The 24,839-nt window shown below is 31.8% G+C and overlaps 3 protein-coding genes across 5 annotated transcripts; 2 read left to right on the forward strand and 1 right to left on the reverse strand.

The window, feature by feature from the left end:
* Nucleotides 1–89: 89 nt before the first annotated feature.
* LOC135127644 (actin-related protein 2) lies at nt 90–2,675 on the forward strand. 3 transcript variants are annotated; one of them, XM_064054166.1, is made up of 8 exons: nt 90–483; nt 534–644; nt 727–741; nt 1,257–1,415; nt 1,468–1,596; nt 1,649–1,837; nt 1,890–2,114; nt 2,161–2,675. In XM_064054166.1, the coding sequence occupies exons 1-8, from the start codon at nt 436–438 to the stop codon at nt 2,482–2,484; spliced, it is 1,200 nt and encodes a 399-aa protein (XP_063910236.1). In that variant the 5' UTR covers nt 90–435; the 3' UTR covers nt 2,485–2,675. The 3 variants fall into 3 exon arrangements, with proteins under 3 accessions (XP_063910236.1, XP_063910237.1, XP_063910238.1); XM_064054167.1 differs by lacking the exon at nt 727–741 and having other exon boundaries at nt 92–483; XM_064054168.1 differs by lacking the exons at nt 90–483; nt 534–644; nt 727–741 and adding an exon at nt 803–1,185.
* Nucleotides 2,676–2,889: 214 nt separating this feature from the next.
* LOC135127646 (small ribosomal subunit protein uS2m) lies at nt 2,890–3,777 on the forward strand. The gene is made up of 2 exons (XM_064054170.1): nt 2,890–3,034; nt 3,082–3,777. The coding sequence occupies exons 1-2, from the start codon at nt 2,947–2,949 to the stop codon at nt 3,714–3,716; spliced, it is 723 nt and encodes a 240-aa protein (XP_063910240.1). The 5' UTR covers nt 2,890–2,946; the 3' UTR covers nt 3,717–3,777.
* A 5-nt stretch (nt 3,778–3,782) lies between these two features.
* LOC135127645 (dehydrogenase/reductase SDR family member 7) lies at nt 3,783–11,223 on the reverse strand. The gene is made up of 8 exons (XM_064054169.1): nt 10,965–11,223; nt 10,735–10,917; nt 10,534–10,683; nt 10,134–10,486; nt 9,967–10,086; nt 9,733–9,899; nt 9,613–9,682; nt 3,783–4,332 (listed from the first exon to the last, which is right to left on the reverse strand). The coding sequence occupies exons 2-8, from the start codon at nt 10,883–10,885 to the stop codon at nt 4,315–4,317; spliced, it is 1,029 nt and encodes a 342-aa protein (XP_063910239.1). The 5' UTR covers nt 10,886–10,917; nt 10,965–11,223; the 3' UTR covers nt 3,783–4,314.
* Nucleotides 11,224–24,839: the final 13,616 nt, after the last annotated feature.

Here is a 24,839-nt window from a genome sequence, read left to right on the forward strand (position 1 = left end):
AATGGTGACCAACGTGACACGACGGACACGAAAGTCACTAGAAAAAAGAGCGAGGTGCGAGGTTTTGTGGTGTATTTGTCACCGCTGGGTTGGCGTTGACAATTCCCCATGTCAACCGACTGTCACTGACGTCACGCTATGCGGGGTGCATAATGCGATAAACCGGTATCGAAAAGGCCCCAATTTAGCAATAAACAAATTAGTTAATTTGGCCGCAGCGACCAACTCGCAGTATTTCGCGTCCGTGGTTTCCGGCGCTTTCGCACCCATTTTGCGCGATTTGTGATGTGTTCATTTTTATCTATGGGCGTGGTGAACCAACAGAGGTGAATGAGTGAAGTGCTGAATAATTGAAATGTTCATGCAGGAAAACTGCTAGGGTAAACTAATGAATTGGTCGTTTCCGCTCCATCGCAAGTGAGCTTTGAAACGAAGATGGATAGCCAAGGCAGGAAAGTGATAGTGTGTGACAATGGCACGGGGGTTAGTTGGTTGGAGGGTGCGTTTTCGTTCTGATAGCCCCATTTTTTCAGTTCGTCAAGTGCGGGTACGCCGGAAGCAACTTCCCCGCGCACATTTTTCCCTCAATGGTCGGGCGGCCGATTATCAGGGCGGTGAACAAGATCGGGGATATTGAGGTTAAGGTGAGTTCGATAAAAACCGCAGTTAACATTTCTATTTTGTTTTATTAGGTTGACGATTTTCAAAGGGTGTTTGTTATTCTAGGATTACCATGTAGATGTAAGTGCCTCGGCGGGAGGTGTTGTGTGGTCACTAATGGGGCTAATTTTGTGTTTGATCTGAGGACAAAGACCAGTAGTTTGTTTTTTATTAATTGCACTAATTGCCGTCTGAATCAATTAACAATGATTAAGTACTTACTTAAAACTGATTTATGCATGAGTATGACCAAAATCACAAACACTGCATGGTCGATTTTAAAAACTAGTGACTTTTATTATTTTTTGAGTTCACCACACAAAAGTCACCAATAAATCATGATTTATCGACATATTATTAAAATTGAGTTACGTCTGGACCTAACAACTTCCCCTACACCCTTATATCTACGTTTTCAGACACCACAACCACAACAATTTTGTGTTTGTGGTGATTTTGTAATGTGCTTGTTCTTATAACAAAAACTAACTTTTCACGCTTCAGGGAGTTGCAAGTACTCTTCCTGTAAGTAAATTCAAAAAGAAATTCAAACTAATGTCATGCAGCTCGATATAACCTCACTTTTTGAAATTTAGGACTTGATGGTGGGAGACGAAGCCTCTGCCCTAAGATCGCTCCTCGAAGTAAACTATCCCATGGAAAATGGCGTCGTGCGGAACTGGGAGGACATGTGCCATGTGTGGGACTACACATTCGGGCCGCGAAAAATGAACCTGAACCCAACCGAAGCCAAAGTAAGAAAGTTTGACACGTTTACAACTGAATAGTGCAAGTTTTTGCTCGCAGATCCTATTAACTGAGCCCCCCATGAACCCCACCAAAAACAGGGAAAAGATGATTGAGGTTATGTTCGAAAAGTATGGATTCGCAGGGGCGTATATTGCGGTTCAAGCCGTATTAACGTTATACGCGCAGGTATTTTTAATGTCTTTGTAAAAATAACTCATAATAAAGAAATGGTTGCTAGGGGCTTTTGTCGGGTGTCGTGGTCGATTCTGGCGATGGAGTCACCCATATTTGCCCGGTTTATGAAGAATTCGCTCTGCCGCATTTAACTCGACGTCTAGATATAGCGGGCCGAGACATCACCCGGTATTTAATTAAACTGTTGCTGCTGAGGGGCTACGCGTTTAACCATTCCGCCGATTTCGAAACAGTGAGTAAATTTTAACTGGGTGAATTCCTGTTTTTTAAAACTTGAATGTCAGGTTAGAATCATGAAAGAGAAACTATGTTACATTGGCTATGACATAGAAACCGAGCAACGCTTGGCCCTCGAAACCACAGTCTTGGTGGAGCCGTACACTCTCCCAGACGGGCGCGTTATCAAAGTCGGCGGTGAAAGATTCGAAGCACCAGAAGCCCTCTTCCAGCCCCATTTAATAAACGTGGAAGGACAGGGCATAGCCGAACTCGTTTTCAACACCATTCAGGTAACCACACCCCCCAAGCAGTCACGTTATTGACGAATTTATTTAGGCCGCAGACATCGACATGAGGCCCGAGCTTTACAAGCACATAGTCCTTTCAGGGGGTTCCACCATGTATCCAGGTCTTCCATCACGCCTCGAGCGTGAAATTAAGCAATTGTATTTAGAGCGCGTACTTAAAAATGACATAGAAAAGTTAAATAAGTTCAAAATCAGGATCGAGGATCCGCCGAGGCGCAAAGATATGGTGTTCATAGGAGGCGCCGTTCTAGCCGAAGTCATGAAAGACAGGGACGCGTTCTGGATGTCGAAGCAGGAGTACGAGGAGCAGGGCTTGAAGGTTTTGAAGAAACTGGGCCCCAGGTCGGCGTAAATTCATGTGCTATAGCTTTAATTGCTGTAGTGGGGGTCCGTCGCTCTGAGGCGCCCACTAAGTTTAAATTTGTTTATACACATATTATTCAATTTGATTTGTACGAATGAAACATTTTTATTATTTTCATACTTTAAATTAATAATAGGAGTGAATTGATAGCTTGTTTTAATAAACTAAACTTTTAAGTAGATGGGGACTTTATTTATTTTAAAATTGTCAATTTACTTGTGTTACGCTTATGCAACCAACTGCACACCACCAGGTAGAAGTGAAAAACCCAATGAACGAAATTCTTGGAAAGCTGTAAATATTTTAAAATACTGTTCTTATTAGTAAATAAATCTAACATTTTTAAATCGTTTTTTCTTTAATAATAATAAAAAAAATAAACTCACCTAATTTACGCAAGCGCACACCGCAATTCTGATAACCTAACCTCAATCAACCCTAACCTCCAAAATGCGTTCGCTTTCGCTTTTGTCTCGAAAATGGGGCTCAATCTCCACAGCGCGCCTCAATTCCACCCTCACCGAAGCCCAAGCCACCCGTAAGCGCTAGTCACTCCACCGCTTTACTTAACCGCACTTTTTTCAGCCGACCCCCATAAAGCCGCTCTAGCTCACCCCGACTACTTCAGCGTGCACAACTTGTTCACCGTGAAGGACCTATTCGACGCCCGCGTCCACTACGGTCACAGAGACGGCTCCCTGGACGAGCGCATGCTGCCCTACGTCTACGGCAGCCGCCTGGGTCACATCATCTTTGACCTAGACAAGACCGCCGAATACCTACGCAGAGCCCTGAACGTGGCCGCCCACGTGGCCTACCGGGACGGTATAATCCTGTTTTTCCTGCGCGGGGCCCAGAACTCGCACCTGGTGGAGAAGACGGCGCAAGAGTGCGGGGAGTTCGCGCACACGAGGTTCTGGAGGGGCGGGATTTTTACTAACGCGACTAAGCAGTTTGGGGCTGTGACGAGGCTGCCGGATTTGTGTATTTTTTTCAATAGTCAGAATAATGTGTTGCTGCAGCATACGGCGGTCAAGGATGCGGCTAAGATGGGGATTGCTACGGTGGGGGTTGTGGACTCGAATTGTAATCCGAATTTGCTGACGTATCCGGTGCCGGGGAATGACGACTCGCCGGCGGCGGTGGAGTTGTACTGTAGGTTGTTCAAGGCGGCGATTTTGAGGGGGAAGGAGAGGAGGAAAGCGGATTTTAATGAGTAGGGGGTTGTTTTTTTAAGTGTTAAACTGTGTAGGGTAGTTTGGAATAAAATTGTTGACATTTCGCCATTTTGTTCAAAGAACTAACCTTTTTATTTGAGTGTACAAATGTACAAAAATATATAATGAATAGCGCCTGTATTGGTATCCCACTGAAAGATTCGAAACGTTTTTTACGTGACGTTAGAGTGACGTCACGAATAAGTTCGACGGTATACAAGTTGAAAAATAACACCAAACTACAACCACTAGTAAGTAAATGGCCCCAAATAGCGCTATTTTTTAACTCAACAAATTCTAAGAAGTATTTCGATTTTTAAAGAAACCGTTACACAATATCTAACCCATAAAATCGAAATAATTCTAAAAAAAATTACGAGAATCCCACCACAAAGATAAATGAAAAGTTGCATCCACATGAAATTTTTTTGCAATATTTATTTACGCCAATGTATATACTAGCAGCAACAAAATTTGATGTGGGTGCAATCAAGCTACCTACATATCAAGTATCAAACAATGGCTAAAATTTTTGGCCCAAAACCAGTGTTAGTTGAATAAGAAAGTTAAGACGATCCTTCACCAAATAGAACAGAGTAGATCACAGTTTTTGTTTACCCTGAAAAAGAAAACGAGCTTATGAGTAGAATAAATTTTAGTTAAAAAATACTGATTATTATTGTATTAGTTAAAATATCCACCCAGAAGTGTAAAATATACAGTAGCGGTCATTTCTACGGAACCACTCGATAAAAAGTCAAGTTGGTAGCCCTGTCATCCAGTACTTTACGCCGGACGCGGTTGGTAGCGGTAGTTGATATGGCAATCGAAACTAGCACAACACTAATGTTTTGGTTGCCCTCAAATGTGCCGCACTGTATCCTGTGCAGACTGTATGTTCTGTTCATCTATTTATTAAAATAAAATATCTACATTAACAATGGGGCCATCTAACCTGTCAGATTTTTGACACATATGTTTTCCCCCAGAAACCCGTCAAGGTCACTTACACCAAACAAATTTTGAAAATTTACACTAGGGAGTGGTTCTATAGAAAAGATCGCGACTTTACACACTATTATCCATTCACGATCTTTATATAGTAAAGTAGGCTTTGATATTTTTTCTTTAAGTTGGATAAACTGATTTGGTGATTTAGTTTTTTGTCTGTCAGTAGTCTGATTGGCATTTGCTTTGAGCTGGATTGCCACTTTTCTATGGAAATTTTTTAATATAATACATAGTCTTCTTTTCATAACAAGAAACTCAAAATATGTTTAAAACCGTAAATTTTCACAGAGAAATGTGTATCTTGCCATTTAACTCCGCCCCTCGGCTTACGATGAATAAAAAATTCATCACAATTGGGAAGGGGTGGGTGGGCGGGGCTTCTATCTTGCCCAACTTTTCTTAATATACGAAGTTTTCTTTTCCCAACAAGAAACTGAAAACATGTTTAAATGTCGTGTAGTCGAAACAGAACTTCATATTTTAAGAGGGAAAAAAAAAACAGAGATCACAAAGATTCTCGATCTCAATTATTATGATGAATTTTTCATTCGTAATCAGACCTAGGGGCGGAGAAAAGTAGTTCAAAAATCGGAAAATATCAAAAATTTGAGAAATTGAAAAACTCAGAAATTAAATAATCGAAAAATTGGAAAATCGAACACCGAGAAATTGTATAATCAAAAATGAAAAATTTAAAAATTGAAGATAAAAACGTCGAAAACCTGAAAAATTGAAAAATTGCAAAAATGAAATATCGAAAAGTTCAAAAACTGAAATTCGAGAAATAGAAAATCGACAAATTGAGAAATGTAAAAATCTAAAAACTGCAAAATCGAAAAATTAAAAATTGAGAGACGAAAAATGGCAAAAATGAAAACGAAAAATTATAAAGTGGTAAAACGAAATACCACAAAATTCAAAACAACGAAAAATTAAAATTTCTTTAAATTGAAAAATGGAAAAAATGACATCCTGTGAAAAATTAGGGGGCGGGTGGGCGGGGCTAGTACTTCATAAGATAAGACTGATTTTGGCAAATGACATATAAAAATTAAAATAACCAAAAATTGAAAAATCGGAAAATGGTTCAAAAATCGGAAAAAATCGAAAAAACAAAATACATTGAAAAATCGAAAAATTGTAACAATGACTTCGAAAAGTAAAGAATTCGAAAAATTTAACAACTTAAAAATTAAAAACTGATAGACAAAAAATCACAAAATTTAAAACAACGAAAAACTAAAATATAAAAATTGAAAAGCCAAAAAATCTGAAAAAGTGAAAAATCGAGAAATTAAATAATCGAAAAATTGAAAAGTCGGAAATTGTATAATCAAAAATGGAACACTGAAACATCGAAAAACTGAAACATTAAAAATCTACTAAATATTCGAAAAATCGCAAAATCAAAAAATTGAAAACTGAAAAATTGCAAAAATGAAATATCGAAAAGTTCAAAAATTGAAATTCGAGAAATAGAAAATCGACAAATTGAGAAATGTAAAAATCTAAAAACTGCAAAATCGAAAAATTAAAAATTGAGACGAAAAATGGCAAAAATGAAAACAACGAAAAATTAAAATTTCTTTAAATTGAAAAACGGAAAAAATGACATCCTGTGAAAAAATAGGGGGCGGGTGGGTGGGGCTAGTACTTTATAAGATAAGACTGATTTTGGCAAACGACATACTTTCTAAGAAAATAGAGGGTGGGTGGGCGGGGCTAGTACTTGGTAAGATAAGACTGATTTTGGCAAATGACATATAAAAATTAAAACAACCAAAAATTGAAAAATCGGAAAAAATCAAAAAACAAAATATTGAAAAATCGAAAAATTGTAACAATGACACATCGAAAAGTTAAAGAATTCGAAAAATTTAACAACTTAAAAATTAAAAACTGGTAGACAAAAAATCACAAAATTGAAAACAACGAAAAACTAAAATATCAAAAAATTGAAAAGCCGAAAAATCTGAAAAAGTGAAAAACCGAGAAATTAAATAATCGAAAAATTGGAAAATCGGAACACCGAAAAATTGTATAATCAAAAATGAAAAATCGAAAAATTAAAAATTGAGAAACGAAAAACCGCAAAATTGAAAACAACGAAAAATTAAAATAACCGAACATTGAAAAATCGAAAAGTAGTTCAAAAATTGGTTAATATATAAAATTTGAGAAATTGAAAAACTCAGAAACTAAATAATCGAAAAATTGGAAAATCGAACACCTAGAAATTGTATAATTAAAAATTAAAAATTTAAAAATTGAACACTGAATCATCGAAAAACTGAAACATTAAAAATCTAATACATATTCGAAAAATCGCAAAATCAAAAAATTAAAAATTGAGAGACGAAAAATGGCAAAAATGAAAACAACGAAAAATTATAAAGTGATAAAACGAAATACCACAAAATTCAAAACAACGAAAAATTAAAATTTCTTTAAATTGAAAAATGGAAAAAATGACATCCTGTGAAAAAATAGGGGGCGGGTGGACGGGGCTAGTACTTGGTAAGATAAGACTGATTTTGGTAAATGACATAAAAATTAAAATAACCAAAAAATCGAAAAATTGTAACAATGACACATCGAAAAGTTAAAGAATTCGAAATATTTAACAACTTAAAAATTAAAAACTGATAGACAAAAAATCACAAAATAGAAAACAACGAAAAACTAAAATATTTAAAAATTGGCAAGCCGAAAAATCTGAAAAAGTGAAAAACCGAGAAATTAAATAAACGAAAAATTGGAAAATCGGAACACCGAAAAATTGTATAATCAAAAATGAAAAATCGAAAAATTAAAAATTGAGAAACGAAAAACCGCAAAATTGAAAACAACGAAAAATTAAAATAACCGAACATTGAAAAATCGAAAAGTAGTTCAAAAATCGGTAAAAATTTGAAAAATTGAAAAACTCAGAAATTAAATAATCGAAAAATTGGAAAATCGAACACCGAGAAATTGTATAATCAAAAATGGAACACTGAAACATCGAAAAACTGAAACATTAAAAATCTACTAAATATTCGAAAAATGGCAAAATCAAAAAATTGAAAACTGAAAAATTGAAAAATTGCAAAAATGAAATATCGAAAAGTTCAAAAATTAAAATTCGAGAAATAGAAAATCGACAAATTGAGAGACGAAAAATGGCAAAAACGAAAACAACGAAAAATTATAAAGTGATAAATGATAAAACGAAATACCACAAAATTCAAAATAACGAAAAATTAAAATTTCTTTAAATTGAAAAATGGAGAAAATGACATCCTGTGAAAAAATAGAGGGTGGGTGGGCGGGGCTAGTACTTGGTAAGATAAGACTGATTTTGGCAAATGACATATAAAAATTAAAATAACAAAAAATTGAAAAATCGGAAAAAATCGAAAAAACAAAATATTGAAAAATCGAAAAATTGTAACAATGACACAACGAAAAATTAAAGAATTCGAAAAATTTAAAAACTTAAAAATTAAAAACTGATACACAAAAAATCACAAAATTGAAAACAACGAAAAACTAAAATCTCTAAAAATTGAAAATCTGAAAAAGTGAATACCGAGAAATTAAACAATCGAAAAATTGGAAAATCGGAACACCGAAAAATTGTATAATCAAAAATGAAGAATTTAAAAATTGAAGACAGAAACGTCGAAAACCTGAAAAATTGAAAAATTGCAAAAATGAAATATCGAAAAGTTCAAAAATTGAAATTCGAGAAATAGAAGAGCGACAAATTGTGAAATGTAAAAATCTAAAAAATGCAAAATCGAAAAAATAAAAATTGAGAGACGAAAAATGGCAAAAATGAAAACAACGAAAAATCATAAAGTGATAAAACAAAATATCACAAAATTCAAAACAACGAAAAATTAAAATATCTTAAAACTGAAAAATGGAAAAAATGACATCCTGTGAAAAAATAGGGGCGGGTGGGAGGGGCTAGTACTTTATAAGATTAGACTGATCTTGTAAATGACATACTTTCTAAGAAAATAGAGGGTGGGTGGGCGGGGCTAGTACTTGGTAAGATATGACTGATTTTGGCAAATCACATATCCTCTGGGTAAATAAGGGGCGGGTGGGTGGGCCTAGTACTTGTTTAGATAAAACTAATTTTAGGCCTGATAATCTTGTAAAAACTTGTGAAATTTAGGTGTTAAATATGGCATACGACAATAGTCGTATGTAGAACCCCCATTCATATAAAAACAATGTTTAAGTGAAATTTTAGTGTTTGTTTCTTACATAAACACTTACAAAAAGCCGAATAACTGTTTTAAATAGCGTAAAGTTTTATGTTTTCTAAGAAATGGATACCGTTAACTTGGTCATTGCTACTGAAAACTGAAAGTATCGGCAACAATGTTTATATTTCTGGCATATTTTTTAACCTTTAATTTAATAAAACATAACCTAACGAAAAAAGTTCAGGGAATTTTTATTCTTCTGCATCGAATACCAACAAACTCACTAGATTTTCATGGCCAACCCTACTATATAAAGATCATATATTACAAATACGCTTTAGGTGTAATTTTCCGACTAACGAAATTTAAACTAGTAAGTTTTACGAGTGATCTAATACAAATTAAGTATATTTATTGAAAGCAGCTAGCGTGAGTGTATGTACATTATAAACGAATTGTATGCAAAGTATCTCTTTTACGTTTTTTAATCTTAGTAGTCTTAACCTACACATAATTTAAAGCAAACATTAACATAATAAAAGAAGTTGACCTTTGTTAACAGTTTTCAGTACAATGCAACTTTCCCACAATTATTTCAAAAGTACCTTGAATAATTCGAGCGACTTGTTACCATTTATAAAATTAAACCTAGAGAAAACACAAACACAGAACTACGCTATAGCTACCTCATCGAGCGTTATTTCTTTACTATCCCTGATCTTGAACAACCTCTGCGGCCCCAACAACTTCAAACACCTAAAACAAAATCAATCAAAAACCCCACAACACCACTAAAATACAACTACATTTTCGAAACAATAGGAAAATACACAGCTGTGTACACAAACGGCATCATCGGAAAAATCCCCATCCAAGATTCATGAGTCCTATTGGCCAAAGCCACTGCACAGAGCTCCCCGCACCTCTCCCCCGTCATCCTCCTATCGGTTTTATTAGCCGGAATTCCATATTTCTGCAATCAACACAGATTTATTCGCTAGAGGGCGCTAACGCGACACCTGTCAATAGATGGCGCTTACTTCACCGTCTTTCTCCGTGAAACTCTCCTGCAAGAAATTCGTGTAAACCGGTCCTGGACACAGTAACGTCACTGCGATGTTTTTGCCGGTTTTTTCGGTCCTGAGGGCCCCAAAGTACCCCTACAACTACAACTCTAACCTCAAACTTAACTTTGGCGATACTTTACGTGGATGGCGTGCTTCGTGGCGGTGTACGTGGCTGAATAAGGCACCCCGAAGACTCCAGCTAAACTCGACACCACAGCCACGTGACCGGAGCCCCTCTCGCTAAAATATTTCACCGCAAACCGCGACAAATTCACGACGGCGAAGACGTTAAGGTCGAACATTTGCTTATCCACGTTCATTTGAATGTGTTCGAAGAGGGCTCGCTGGGATCGCCCCGCATTGTTGACTAGGATGTCAAGAGACCCGAAGTGGTTGATAATTTGTTCGAGGACTTTCTTGTGGAGCGACAAGTCGGTGATGTCGAAGGCCAGCACGAGGACGTCGTCGTCGACGAGCTGGCCTTTGGAGAGCTCTACAACACTTGCTTTCAAAGCGCACTACTAAAGTGATTTTTAATACCAATGCACTCTCGTTTCACCCGCTCGAGTTCGTTTTTTCGCCGGGCTGTCAGAGCTAGTTTCACCCCGCGTTTGGCGAGGGCTTTGGCTGTGTGTTCGCCGATTCCGCTGGAAGCCCCCGTGATGCACACGACTTTGCCTTTCAGCTTACCTACAGTCATTTAATTTCTTTCTAATATTAAAAAATTAAAGTCGTACGTACGTGGGGATCGTCCGAAAATCGAGTAAAACCACAGTTCGACGTCGCAGTCGACGAAGCACATGGCGAGGAGGTAGAAAAGGCCATAACTGAAGACACCAGCTCCTATGATTTCGAACAGCATTGTTAGTTTTTGAGGTGGAGATATCACCATGGCAGAGGCGTATCTCTGTGTGGGACTGAAATCTGGTTTTATTTAATGTAAATACGAACGAGTGGAAGGCTTATCGTACTGTTATCACCGCTGCGAAGTCACTTCTAGATTTAGAACTCTGGGTTGGTGGGTCAAATCGCGTCTTGTCATTGTTGTTATAGGTCATGGAGAAAATTGGACATTGACCGTGGAATGACGCCGGGAGGTAGTTGGATAATAAATCGCCAACTTTTACTATTTATTAGTTTTAAGGATGATGATTTTCGTATTTGATGACTTTTTTGTAAAATAATAATAAAGGAGTTGTAAATAAACTTAATGGCCGTGATTAGTAATTTAATTATACGTTTACTGGCTTACGCTGATAAGGTAATAGCCAAATAATTATAAATTGTAATGTTTTGTTTATGAAAACGAGTTTTACCAAGGATTTTTGCTGCGGTGTATTGTTGGTTGCATACGTACTTAGTTTCGCAAGGCGGCCATTTTGAAATTTAGAGGGCTAAATGCTAAATCCAAGTGACTAAAAGTGAATATTTTTGGTACATATTTAGATGATTTTACATATTTTGTAAAAGAATGAATTCTTTGTTTGTGTTTTATACTAGCAAAACGTCTTAAACTAAGAATATTGTTGAAATTGTAATAACCCAATGGATTTTTTCGGGAAAACATTTTGAAAACACTGTCTTCTATTTTGTATGAATTTTTAAATGTTTTTAGTGACAATTTTTGTATGATATTAACACTAAGAAAAAAAAAATCAAAATAATAGAAAATTCCAAAAATCGAGAAATCTAATAATCGAAAAATTGAAACCTTAAAAAATCGTAAAACCGGAACATTGAAAAATCGAAATATCGAAGAACTGAAAATCGAAAAATGAACTCTCAAATTTAAAAAATCGGATAACTGAAAAATTGAAACCTCGAAAAACTGAAAAATCGGAAAACCGAGAAATCGAAAAATCAAAATATCAAGAAATCGTGAAGTCGAAAAGTTGAACAATTCAGAAATCCAAATCTCGATAAATCCAGAAATCAAAAAATTTAAAAATTCGAAAAATTGAGAGATTGAAAGAACGAGAAATCGAAACTGATGAAGTCGAAAAAACGAAAAATAGAGAAATCGAAAACAAAAAGTTAAAAGTTGAAAAATTGAAAAAACGAAAAAATGGAAAACAGGAAAAACTGAGAAACGAAATAGGCCAAAATAAAAAATTGAAAAACTAATAAATCGAAAACCTGAACAATCAAATCTCGATAAATCGGGCATGAAAAATTAACAAATCGAAAAATTGAAAAATTAAAATATCAACAGATTGAAAAATCTAAAATTGTAGCGGAGCTTTCAAAGCGCTCCGCTAGTACCCTTTCGAGGGCGCTGTCCTCGGCAGCGCCGATATCAACCCCACCAAGCTCACCCCCACTGGAACGCACCCCACCTGAAGTTACTTCATTGTGCAGGTACTCCCACGCATCTCAACCCTGCCTATAAAAGGGCAACTCGGACGCTTTCCAGGCAGATGGAACTCCACCATCTCCACCTTAAGGGTTGCACTGTCTCGGTCCCCTTCTGGTCGTTTCCAGGGCTGCACTGTGTTACGGTCCCCTGCGCTACTTCGAGATCATCACCAGGGCTGCACTGTGTTACGGTCCCCTGCGCTGCTTCGAGATATTATCACCAGGGCTGCACTGTTTTACGGTCCCCTGCGCTGCTTCGAGATCTTCACCAGGGCTGCACTGTTTTACGGTCCCCTGCGCCGCTTCGAGATCTTCACCAGGGCTGCACTGTTTTACGGTCCCCTGCGTCGCTTCAACGACGTCATCTCCAGGGTCGCACTCTCTAGGTCCCCTGTGCCGCATCGCCGACGTCGTCATCTCCAGGGTCGTACTCTCTAGGTCCCCTGTGCCGCATCGCCGACGTCGTCATCTCCAGGGTCGCACTCTCTAGGTCCCCTGTGCCGTATCGCCGACGTCGTCATCTCCAGGGTCGCACTGTCCAGGTCCCCTGTGCCGCATCGCCGACGTCGTCGTCTCCAGGGTCGCATTCTCTAGGTCTCCTGTACCGCATCGCCGACGTCGTCATCTCCAGGGTCGCACTGTCCAGGTGCCCTGTGCTACATACATCGCTGCCGTCATCCCCTACGACGCTCTGAGTCCCAGGAGCCGCCACCATCCCCGACGAGAATTGCCACCACTTCGAGAACCTATACCCTACTTTTGATTTGTATTGTTCTTATTATTAATAAACCGCTGAGCTACCACAATCTGTCGCCCTCACGTGGGGCCGCGAACAAGGGAGGATACCACAAAATTTAAAAATCCAAAAATTGAAAAATCAAAAGTAAAAAGGCAGACACATCGGAAAACCCAGAAGTCAAAAATAGAAAAGCCGAAGAATTGAAATATTGAAAAATCCTAAAACTGAAATATCTAAAAACTGAAAAATCGAAAAATCAAAAAGTGAAGTCGAAAAACAGAAATCTTAAAAAATCGAAAAATTGAAAAATCAAAAAATTAAAGAATTGAAGAACAGGAAAATCCTGACATCGATTAATTGAAAAATCGAAAAATAGAGAGTTTATAAAAGTCAAATTTGAAAAATTAAAAAATCGAATTTGACAAAATGACAATTGAAAAACAGAAAATCTAAAACCGGGAAGTCGAAATATCAAAATATCGAAGAACTGAAATGAAAAATCGAGAAATCGAAAAATCTAAAATTTTAAAAATTAAAAAATCAAAAATTGAAAAATCGACACATCGAAAACTCCAGAAGCCAAAAATCGAAAAGTCGGAAGAATCAAAATATTGAAAAATCCCAAAACTGAAATATCGAAAAACTAAAAATTGAAATAAAAACTGAAAAATGGAAAACCTGAAAAATCCGAAAACTGAAATATCCAAAAACCGAGAACCTAAAAAGTCGAAAAATTGAGCAATCGAAAATTCCAAAAAGTGAAGTCGAAAAATTGAGCAATCGAAAATTCCAAAAAGTGAAGTAGAAAAATCGAAACCTTAAAAAAATTAAAAAATAAAAAATCAAAAACCTGAAAAATCGAGAGAAAAATCTAAAATTTAAAAATCGAAAAACTGGAAAAACCACAATTGAAAAACAGAAAATCTAAAACCAGGACGTCGAAAAATCGAAACATTTGAAAAATTGAAATATGGAAGAGCTAAAATGAAAAATCGAGACATCGAAAAATCTAAAATTTTAAATATTGAAAAATTAAAATACCAAAAAATTGAGAAATCTAAAATTTAAAAATCGAAAAAGTAAAAAAGTGAAGTCGAAAATTGAAAAATCAAAAACCTGAAAAATCAAAAAATTAAAGAATTGAAGAACAGGAAAATCGAACCACTCGAAGGTCAAGAAATGGGAAAATCAAAACATCGATTAATTGAAAAATCGAAAAATTGACAGTTTATAAAAGTCACATTTGAAAAATTAAAAAATCGAAAATTTGACAAAACAACAATTGAAAAACAGAAAATCTAAAACCTGGAAGTTGAAAAATCAAAAGATTAAGAAATCGAAATATTTGAAAAATTCCAAAACTTGAAAAGTTTAAATATCGAAGAACTGAAATGAAAAATCGAGAAATCGAAAAATCTAAAATTTTAAAAATTAAAAAATCTAAAATTTAAAAATCGACACATCGAAAAATCCGGAAGCCAAAAATCGAAAAGTCGGAAGAATCAAAATATTGAAAAATCCCAAAACTGAAATATCGAAAAACTAAAAATTGAAATAAAAACTGAAAAATGGAAAACCTGAAAAATCCGAAAACTGAAATATCCAAAAACCGAGAACCTAAAAAGTCGAAAAATTGAGCAATCGAAAATTCCAAAAAGTGAAGTCGAAAAATTGAGCAATCGAAAATTCCAAAAAGTGAAGTAGAAAAATCGAAACCTTAAAAAAATTAAAAAATAAAAAATCAAAAACCTGAAAAATCGAGAGAAAAATCTAAAATTTAAAAATCGAAAAACTGGAAAAACCACAATTGAAAAACAGAAAATCTAAAACCAGGACGTCGAAAAATCGAAACATTTGAAAAATTGAAATATGGAAGAGCTAAAATGAAAAATCGAGACATCGAAAAATCTAAAATTTTAAATATTGAAAAATTAAAATACCAAAAAATTGAGAAATCTAAAATTTAAAAATCGAAAAAGTAAAAAAGTGAAGTCGAAAATTGAAAAATCAAAAACCTGAAAAATCAAAAAATTAAAGAATTGAAGAACAGGAAAATCGAACCACTCGAAGGTCAAGAAATGGGAAAATCAAAACATCGATTAATTGAAAAATCGAAAAATTGACAGTTTATAAAAGTCACATTTGAAAAATTAAAAAATCGAAAATTTGACAAAACAACAATTGAAAAACAGAAAATCTAAAACCTGGAAGTTGAAAAATCAAAAGATTAAGAAATCGAAATATTTGAAAAATTCCAAAACTTGAAAAGTTTAAATATCGAAGAACTGAAATGAAAAATCGAGAAATCGAAAAATCTAAAATTTTAAAAATTAAAAAATCTAAAATTTAAAAATCGACACATCGAAAAATCCGGAAGCCAAAAATCGAAAAGTCGGAAGAATCAAAATATTGAAAAATCCCAAAACTGAAAAATGGAAAACCTGAAAAATCCGAAAACTGAAATATCCAAAAACTGAGAACCTAAAAAGTCGAAAAATTGAGCAATAGAAAAATCAAAAAACGAAAAAATGGAAAACTAGAAAAACTGAGAAACCGAAATAGGCCAAAATAAAAAATTGAAAAACTGAAATCGAAAACCTGAACAATCAAATCTCGATAAATCTGGAATGAAAAATTAACAAATCGAAAAATTGAAAAACCGCACATCTAAAACCAGGAAGTCGAAAAATAGAAAGACTAAGAAATCTTGAAAAATTTAAAATCAAAAAATTGAAAAATCTAAAATTCCAAAAATTGAAAAATCGAAAAAGTAGAAAGGTAGACACATCGAAAAACCGAGAAGTCAAAAATAGAAAAGCCGAAGAATTGAAATATTGAAAAATCCTAAAACTGAAATATCTAAAAACTGAAAAATCGAAAAATCAAAAAAGTGAAGTCAAAAAATAGAAACCTTAAAAAATCGAAAAATTGAAAAATAAAAAAATTGAAGAACAGGAAAATCGAAACACTCGAAGGTCAAGAAATGGGAAAATCAAAACATCGATTAATTGAAAAATCGAAAAATTGACAGTTTATAACTGTCAAATTTGAAAAATCGAAAATTTGAAAAAGAAAATCTAAAACCGCGAAGTCAAAAATCGATTCATTAAGAAATCAAAACATTTGAAAAATTCGAAAACTTGAAAAACTGAAATATTGAAGAACTGAAATGAGAAATCGAGAAATCGAAAAACCTAAAATTTTAAATATTGAAAAATTAAAATACCAAAAAATTGAGAAATCTAAAATTTAAACATCGAAAAAGTAAAAAGTCGGTACATCGAAAAATCCAGAAGTCAAAAATGGAAAAGTCGAAAAATTGAAATATTAAAAAATCCTAAAACTGAAATATCTAAAAACTGAAAAATCGAAAAATCAAAAAATTGAAGAATAGGAAAATCGAAACACTCCAAGGTCAAGAAATCGGAAAATAAAACATCGATTAATTGAAAAATCGAAAAATTGAGTTTATAAAAGTGAGATTTGAAAATTAAAAAATCTAAAATTTGAAAAATTGAGAGATTGAAAGATCCAATGAACGAGAAATCGAAAAGTGATGAAGTCGAAAAATCGAAAAATAGAGAAATCGACAAACAAAAAGTTAAAAGTTGAAAAATTGGAAAAGCGGAAAAATCAAAAAACGAAAAAATGGAAAACTGGAAAAACTGGGAAATCGAAATAGGCCAAAATAAAAAATTGAAAAACTGATAAATCGAAAACCTGAACAATCAAATCTCCGTAAATCGGGAATAAAAAATTAACAAATCGAAAAATTGAAAAACAGAACATCTAAAACCAGGAAGTCGAAAAATAGAAAGATTAAGAAATATTGAAAAATTAAAATATCAAAAGATTGAAAAATCTAAAATTCAAAAATCCAAAAATTGAAAAATCGAAAAAGTTAAAAGGTAGACATATCGAAAAACCCAGAAGTCAAAAATAGAAAAGCCGAAGAATTGAAATATTGAAAAATCCTAAAACTGAAAAATCAAAAAATTAAAGAACTGAAGAACAGGAAAATCGAAACACTCGAAGGTTGAGAAATGGAAAAATCAAAACATCGATCAATTGAAAAATCGGAAAAATGAGAGTTTATAAAAATCAAATTTGAAAAATTAAAAAATCGAAAATTTGACGAAATGACAATTGAAAAACAGAAAATCTAAAACCGGGAAGCCGAAAAATCAAAAGGTTAAGAAATCGAAACATTTGAAAAATTCAAATATCGAAGAACTGAAATGAAAAATCTAAAATTTTAAAAATTTAAAAATCGAAAAAGTAAAAAAATCGAACACATCAAAAAATCCAGGAGTCAAAAATCGAAAAGTCGAAGAATGGAAATATTGAAAAATCCCAAAACTGAAAAATGAAAGAAAAAGTAAAAATGGGAAACTAAATCGGGAAACCAAACATTAAAAAATCGAAAAATTTCAAACGACAATTGAAAAGAGAAAATCTAAAACCGGGAAGTCGAAAAATCGAAAGTTCAAGCAATCGAAAAATTGAAAAATCGAAAAAGTAAAAAAATCCACACACCGAAAACTCCAGAAGCCAAAAATCGAAGAATCAAAATATTGAAAAATCCCAAAACTGAAATATCGAAAAACTGAAAAATGGAAAACCTGAAAAATCCGAAAACTGAAATATCCAAAAACTGAGAACCTAAAAAGTGGAAAAATTGAGCAATCGAAAAATCCAAAAAGTGAAGTCGAAAATTCGAAACCTTAAAAAAATAAAAAACCAAAAACCTGAAAAATCGAATAATTAAAGAATTGAAGAACATGAATATCGAAACACTCGAAAATCAAGAAATGGGAAAATCAAAACATCGATTAATTGAAAAATTGACAGTTTATAGATGTCAAATTTGAAAAATTGAAAAATCTAAAATTTGAAAAAACGACAATAGAAAAACAGAAAATCTAAAATATTGAAAAATTAGAATACAAAAAAATTGAGAAATCTAAAATTTAAAAATCGAAAAAGTAAAATAATCAACACATCGAAAAATCCAGAAGTCAAAAGTGGAAAAGTCGAAGAACAGAAATATTGAAAAATCCGAAAACTGAAATATCGAAAGACTGAAAAATCTAAAAATCAAAAAAGTGAAATCGAAAAATAGAAGCCTTAAAAAATCGAAAAATTGAAAAATCAAAAAATTAAAGAATTGAAGAACAGAAGAAATAGGAAAATCAAAACATCGATTAATTGAAAAATCGAAAAATTGGGAGTTTATAAAAGTCAAATTTGAAAAATTAAAAAATCGAAAATTTGACAAAATGACAATTGAAAAACAGAAAATCTAAAACCGTGAAGTCGAAAATCGATTCATTTGAAAAATTCGAAAACTTGAAAAACTGAAATATCGAAGAACTGAAATGAAAAATTGAAAAATCTAAAATTTTAAAAATTAAAAAATCTAAAATTTAAAAATCGAAAAAGTAAAAAATTCGACACATCGAAAAATCCAGAAGTAGTGAGTATAGATGTTAAATACATAGTCACTGCCAGAAGCCAAAAATCGAAAAGTCGGAAGAATCAAAATATTGAAAAATCCCAAAATTGAAATATCAAAAAACTGAAAAATGGAAAACCTGAAAAATCCGAAAACTGAAATATCCAAAAACTGAGAACCTAAAAAGTGGAAAAATTGAGCAATCGAAAAATCCAAAAAGTGAAGTCGAAAAATCGAAACCTTAAAAAATCGAAAAATTGAAAAATCAAAAACCTGAAAAATCAAAAAATTGAAGAACAGGAAAATCGAAACGCTCGAAGGTCAAGAAATGGGAAAATCAAAACATCGATTAATTGAAAAATCGAAAAATTGACAGTTTATAATTGTCAAATTTGAAAAATATCTAAAACCGCGAGGTCAAAAATGCGATTCATTAAGAAATCAAAACATTTGAAAAATTCGAAAACTTGAAAAACTGAAATATTGAAGAACTGAAATGAAAAATCGAAAAATTTAAAATTTTAAATATTGAAAAATTAAAATGCCAAAAAAATGAGAAATCTAAAAATTAAACAGTCGGAACATCGAAAAATCCAGAAGTCAAAAATGGAAAAGTCGAAGAATTGAAGTATTAAAACATCCTAAAACCGAAATATCTAAAAACTGAAAAATCGAAAAATCAAAAAATTAAAGAATTGAAGAACAGGAAAATCGAAACACTCGAAGGTCAAGAAATCGGAAAATAAAACATCGATTAATTGAAAAATCGAAAAATTGTGTTTATAAAGGTCAGATTTGAAAAATTAAAAAATCGAAAATTTGAAAAATTGAGAGATTGAAAGATCCAAAGAACGAGAAATCGAAAAGTGATGAAGTCGAAAAATCGAAAAATAGAGAAATCGACAAACAAAAAGTTAAAAGTTGAAAAACTGGTAAAGCGAAAAAATCAAAAAACGAAAAAATGGAAAACTGGAAAAACTGGGAAATCGAAATAGGCCAAAATAAAAAATTGAAAAACTGATAAATCGAAAACCTGAACAATCAAATCTCGATAAATCGAGAATAAAAAATTAACAAATCGAAAAATTGAAAAACTGAACATCTAAAACCAGGAAGTCGAAAAATAGAAAGATTAAGAAATATTGAAAAATTAAAATATCAAAAGATTGAAAAATCTAAAATTCAAAAATCCAAAAATTGAAAAATCGAAAAAGTTAAAAGGTAGACATATCGAAAAACCCAGAAGTCAAAAATAGAAAAGCCGAAGAATTGAAATATTGAAAAATCCTAAAACTGAAAAATCAAAAAATTAAAGAACTGAAGAACAGGAAAATCGAAACACTCGAAGGTTGAGAAATGGAAAAATCAAAACATCGATCAATTAAAAAATCGGAAAAATGAGAGTTTATAAAAATCAAATTTGAAAAATTAAAAAATCGAAAATTTGACGAAGTGACAATTGAAAAACAGAAAATCTAAAACCGGGAAGCCGAAAAATCAAAAGGTTAAGAAATCGAAACATTTGAAAAATTCAAATATCGAAGAACTGAAATGAAAAATCGAGAATTCGAAAAATCTAAAATTTTAAAAATTAAAAAATCTAAAATTTAAAAATCGAAAAAGTAAAAAAATCGCCACATCGAAAAATCCAGGAGTCAAAAATCGAAAAGTCGAAGAATGGAAATATTGAAAAATCCCAAAACTGAAAAATGAAAGAAAAAGTAAAAATGGGAAACTAAATCGGGAAACCAAACATTAAAAAATCGAAAAATTTCAAACGACAATTGAAAAGAGAAAATCTAAAACCGGGAAGTCGAAAAATCGAAAGTTCAAGCAATCGAAAAATTGAAAAATCGAAAAAGTAAAAAAATCCACACACCGAAAACTCCAGAAGCCAAAAATCGAAGAATCAAAATATTGAAAAATCCCAAAACTGAAATATTGAAAAACTGAAAAATGGAAAACCTGAAAAATCCGAAAACTGAAATATCCAAAAACTGAGAACCTAAAAAGTGGAAAAATTGAGCAATCGAAAAATCCAAAAAGTGAAGTCGAAAAATCGAAACCTTTAAAAAAATAAAAAACCAAAAACCTGAAAAATCGAATAATTAAAGAATTGAAGAACATGAATATCGAAACACTCGAAAGTCAAGAAATGGGAAAATCAAAACATCGATTAATTGAAAAATTGACAGTTTATAAATGTCAAATTTGAAAAATTGAAAAATCGAAAATTTGAAAAAACGACAATAGAAAAACAGAAAATCTAAAACCGGGAAGTCGAAAAATCGATTGATTAAGAAATCGAAACATTTGAAAAATCTAAAATTTTAAATATTGAAAAATTAGAATACAAAAAAATTGAGAAATCTAAAATTTAAAAATCGAAAAAGTAAAATAATCAGCACATCGAAAAATCCAGAAGTCAAAAGTGGAAAAGTCGAAGAACAGAAATATTGAAAAATCCCAAAACTGAAATATCGAAAAACTGAAAAATCTAAAAATCAAAAAAGTGAAATCGAAAAATAGAAGCCTTAAAAAATCGAAAAATTGAAAAATCAAAAACCTGAAAAATCAAAAAATTAAAGAATTGAAGAACAGAAGAAATAGGAAAATCAAAACATCGATTAATTGAAAAATCGAAAAATTGGGAGTTTATAAAAGTCAAATTTGAAAAATTAAAAAATCGAAAATTTGACAAAATGACAATTGAAAAACAGAAAATCTAAAACCGGGAAGTCGAAAAATCAAAAGATTAAGAAATCGAAACATTTGAAAAATTCGAAAACTTGAAAAACTGAAATATCGAAGAACTGAAATGAAAAATTGAAAAATCTAAAATTTTAAAAATTAAAAAATCTAAAATTTAAAAATCGAAAAAGTAAAAAATTCGACACATCGAAAAATCCAGAAGTAGTGAGTATAGATGTTACATACATAGTCACTGCCAGAAGCCAAAAATCGAAAAGTCGGAAGAATCAAAATATTGAAAAATCCCAAAATTGAAATATCAAAAAACTGAAAAATGGAAAACCTGAAAAATCCGAAAACTGAAATATCCAAAAACTGATAACCTAAAAAGTCGACAAATTGAGCTATAGAAAAATCAAAAAAAGTGAAGTCGAAAAATAGAAACCTTAAAAAATCGAAAAATTGAAAAATCAAAAACCTGAAAAATCAAAAAATTGAAGAACAGGAAAATGGAAACGCTCGAAGGTCAAGAAATGGGAAAATCAAAACATCGATTAATTGAAAAATCGAAAAATTGACAGTTTATAATTGTGAAATTTGAAAAATATCTAAAACCGCGAGGTCAAAAATCGATTCATTAAGAAATCAAAACATTTGAAAAATTCGAAAACTTGAAAAACTGAAATATTGAAGAACTGAAATGAAAAATCGAAAAATTTAAAATTTTAAATATTGAAAAATTAAAATACCAAAAAATTGAGAAATCTAAAAAGTAAAAAGTCGGTACATCGAAAAATCCAGAAGTCAAAAATGGAAAAGTCGAAGAATTGAAGTATTAAAAAATCCTAAAACTGAAATATCTAAAAACTGAAAAATCGAAAAATCAAAAAAGTGAAGTCGAAAAATTGAAAAATCAAAAACCTAAAAAATCAAAAAATTAAAGAATTGAAGAACAGGAAAATCGAAACACTCGAAGGTCAAGAAATCGGAAAATAAAACATCGATTAATTGAAAAATCGAAAAATTGAGTTTATAAAAGTCAGATTTGAAAAATTAAAAAATCGAAAATTTGAAAAATTGAGAGATTGAAAGATCCAAAGAACGAGAAATCGAAAAGTGATGAAGTCGAAAAATCGAAAAATAGAGAAATCGACAAACAAAAAGTTAAAAGTTGAAAAACTGGTAAAGCGAAAAAATCAAAAAACGAAAAAATGGAAAACTGGAAAAACTGGGAAATCGAAATAGGCCAAAATAAAAAATTGAAAAACTGATAAATCGAAAACCTGAACAATCAAATCTCGATAAATCGAGAATAAAAAATTAACAAATCGAAAAATTGAAAAACTGAACATCTAAAACCAGGAAGTCGAAAAATAGAAAGATTAAGAAATATTGAAAAATTAAAATATCAAAAGATTGAAAAATCTAAAATTCAAAAATCCAAAAATTGAAAAATCGAAAAAGTTAAAAGGTAGACATATCGAAAAACCCAGAAGTCAAAAATAGAAAAGCCGAAGAATTGAAATATTGAAAAATCCTAAAACTGAAAAATCAAAAAATTAAAGAACTGAAGAACAGGAAAATCGAAACACTCGAAGGTTGAAAAATGGAAAAATCAAAACATCGATCAATTGAAAAATCGGAAAAATGAGAGTTTATAAAAATCAAATTTGAAAAATTAAAAAATCGAAAATTTGACGAAATGACAATTGAAAAACAGAAAATCTAAAACCGGGAAGCCGAAAAATCAAAAGGTTAAGAAATCGAAACATTTGAAAAATTCAAATATCGAAGAACTGAAATGAAAAATCGAGAATTCGAAAAATCTAAAATTTTAAAAATTTAAAAATCTAAAATTTAAAAATCGAAAAAGTAAAAAAATCGACACATCGAAAAATCCAGGAGTCAAAAATCGAAAAGTCGAAGAATGGGAATATTGAAAAATCCCAAAACTGAAAAATGAAAGAAAAAGTAAAAATGGGAAACTAAATCGAGAAACCAAACATTAAAAAATCGAAAAATTTCAAACGACAATTGAAAAGAGAAAATCTAAAACCGGGAAGTCGAAAAATCGAAAGTTCAAGCAATCGAAAAATTGAGAAATCGAAAAAGTAAAAAAATCTACACACCGAAAACTCCAGAAGCCAAAAATCGAAGAATCAAAATATTGAAAAATCCCAAAACTGAAATATCGAAAAACTGAAAAATGGAAAACCTGAAAAATCCGAAAACTGAAATATCCAAAAACTGAGAACCTAAAAAGTGGAAAAATTGAGCAATCGAAAAATCCAAAAAGTGAAGTCGAAAAATCGAAACCTTAAAAAAATAAAAAACCAAAAACCTGAAAAATCGAATAATTAAAGAATTGAAGAACATGAATATCGAAACACTCGAAAGTCAAGAAATGGGAAAATCAAAACATCGATTAATTGAAAAATTGACAGTTTATAAATGTCAAATTTGAAAAATTGAAAAATCGAAAATTTGAAAAAACGACAATAGAAAAACAGAAAATCTAAAACCGGGAAGTCGAAAAATCGATTGATTAAGAAATCGAAACATTTGAAAAATCTAAAATTTTAAATATTGAAAAATTAGAATACAAAAAAATTGAGAAATCTAAAATTTAAAAATCGAAAAAGTAAAATAATCAACACATCGAAAAATCCAGAAGTCAAAAGTGGAAAAGTCGGAGAACAGAAATATTGAAAAATCCGAAAACTGAAATATCGAAAGACTGAAAAATCTAAAAATCAAAAAAGTGAAATCGAAAAATAGAAGCCTTAAAAAATCGAAAAATTGAAAAATCAAAAACCTGAAAAATCAAAAAATTGAAGAACAGGAAAATCGAAACGCTCGAAGGTCAAGAAATGGGAAAATCAAAACATCGATTAATTGAAAAATCGAAAAATTGACAGTTTATAATTGTCAAATTTGAAAAATATCTAAAACCGCGAGGTCAAAAATCGATTCATTAAGAAATCAAAACATTTGAAAAATTCGAAAACTTGAAAAACTGAAATATTGAAGAACTGAAATGAAAAATCGAAAAATTTAAAATTTTAAATATTGAAAAATTAAAATACCAAAAAATTGAGAAATCTAAAAAGTAAAAAGTCGGTACATCGAAAAATCCAGAAGTCAAAAATGGAAAAGTCGAAGAATTGAAGTATTAAAAAATCCTAAAACTGAAATATCTAAAAACTGTAAAATCGAAAAATCAAAAAAGTGAAGTCGAAAAATTGAAAAATCAAAAACCTGAAAAATCAAAAAATTAAAGAATTGAAGAACAGGAAAATCGAAACACTCGAAGGTCAAGAAATCGGAAAATAAAACATCGATTAATTGAAAAATCGAAAAATTGAGTTTATAAGTCAGATTTGAAAAATTAAAAAATCGAAAATTTGAAAAATTGAGAGATTGAAAGATCCAAAGAACGAGAAATCGAAAAGTGATGAAGTCGAAAAATCGAAAAATAGAGAAATCGACAAACAAAAAGTTAAAAGTTGAAAAACTGGTAAAGCGAAAAAATCAAAAAACGAAAAAATGGAAAACTGGAAAAACTGGGAAATCGAAATAGGCCAAAATAAAAAATTGAAAAACTGA

Source organism: Zophobas morio, unplaced genomic scaffold, assembly GCF_036711695.1.
Source record: "Zophobas morio isolate AGI-343-1 ecotype UQ-CSIRO unplaced genomic scaffold, CSIRO_AGI_Zmor_V1 ptg000012l, whole genome shotgun sequence".
In the NCBI taxonomy this organism is placed as follows: Eukaryota; Metazoa; Arthropoda; class Insecta; order Coleoptera; family Tenebrionidae; genus Zophobas; species Zophobas morio.

Coding starts and splice junctions, on each gene's coding strand:
- LOC135127646 (XM_064054170.1), top strand. CDS start 2,947: ATGCGTTCGCTTTCGCTTTTGTCTCGAAAATGGGGCTCAATCTCCACA. Junction 3,035..3,081: donor CACCGAAGCCCAAGCCACCC/GTAAGCGCTAGT, acceptor CACTTTTTTCAG/CCGACCCCCATAAAGCCGCT.
- LOC135127645 (XM_064054169.1), bottom strand. CDS start 10,885: ATGGTGATATCTCCACCTCAAAAACTAACAATGCTGTTCGAAATCATA. Junction 10,684..10,734: donor GATTTTCGGACGATCCCCAC/GTACGTACGACT, acceptor AAATGACTGTAG/GTAAGCTGAAAGGCAAAGTC. Junction 9,900..9,966: donor TCACGGAGAAAGACGGTGAA/GTAAGCGCCATC, acceptor TGTTGATTGCAG/AAATATGGAATTCCGGCTAA.
- LOC135127644 (XM_064054166.1), top strand. CDS start 436: ATGGATAGCCAAGGCAGGAAAGTGATAGTGTGTGACAATGGCACGGGG. Junction 484..533: donor TGTGTGACAATGGCACGGGG/GTTAGTTGGTTG, acceptor CCATTTTTTCAG/TTCGTCAAGTGCGGGTACGC. Junction 1,838..1,889: donor ATTCCGCCGATTTCGAAACA/GTGAGTAAATTT, acceptor CTTGAATGTCAG/GTTAGAATCATGAAAGAGAA.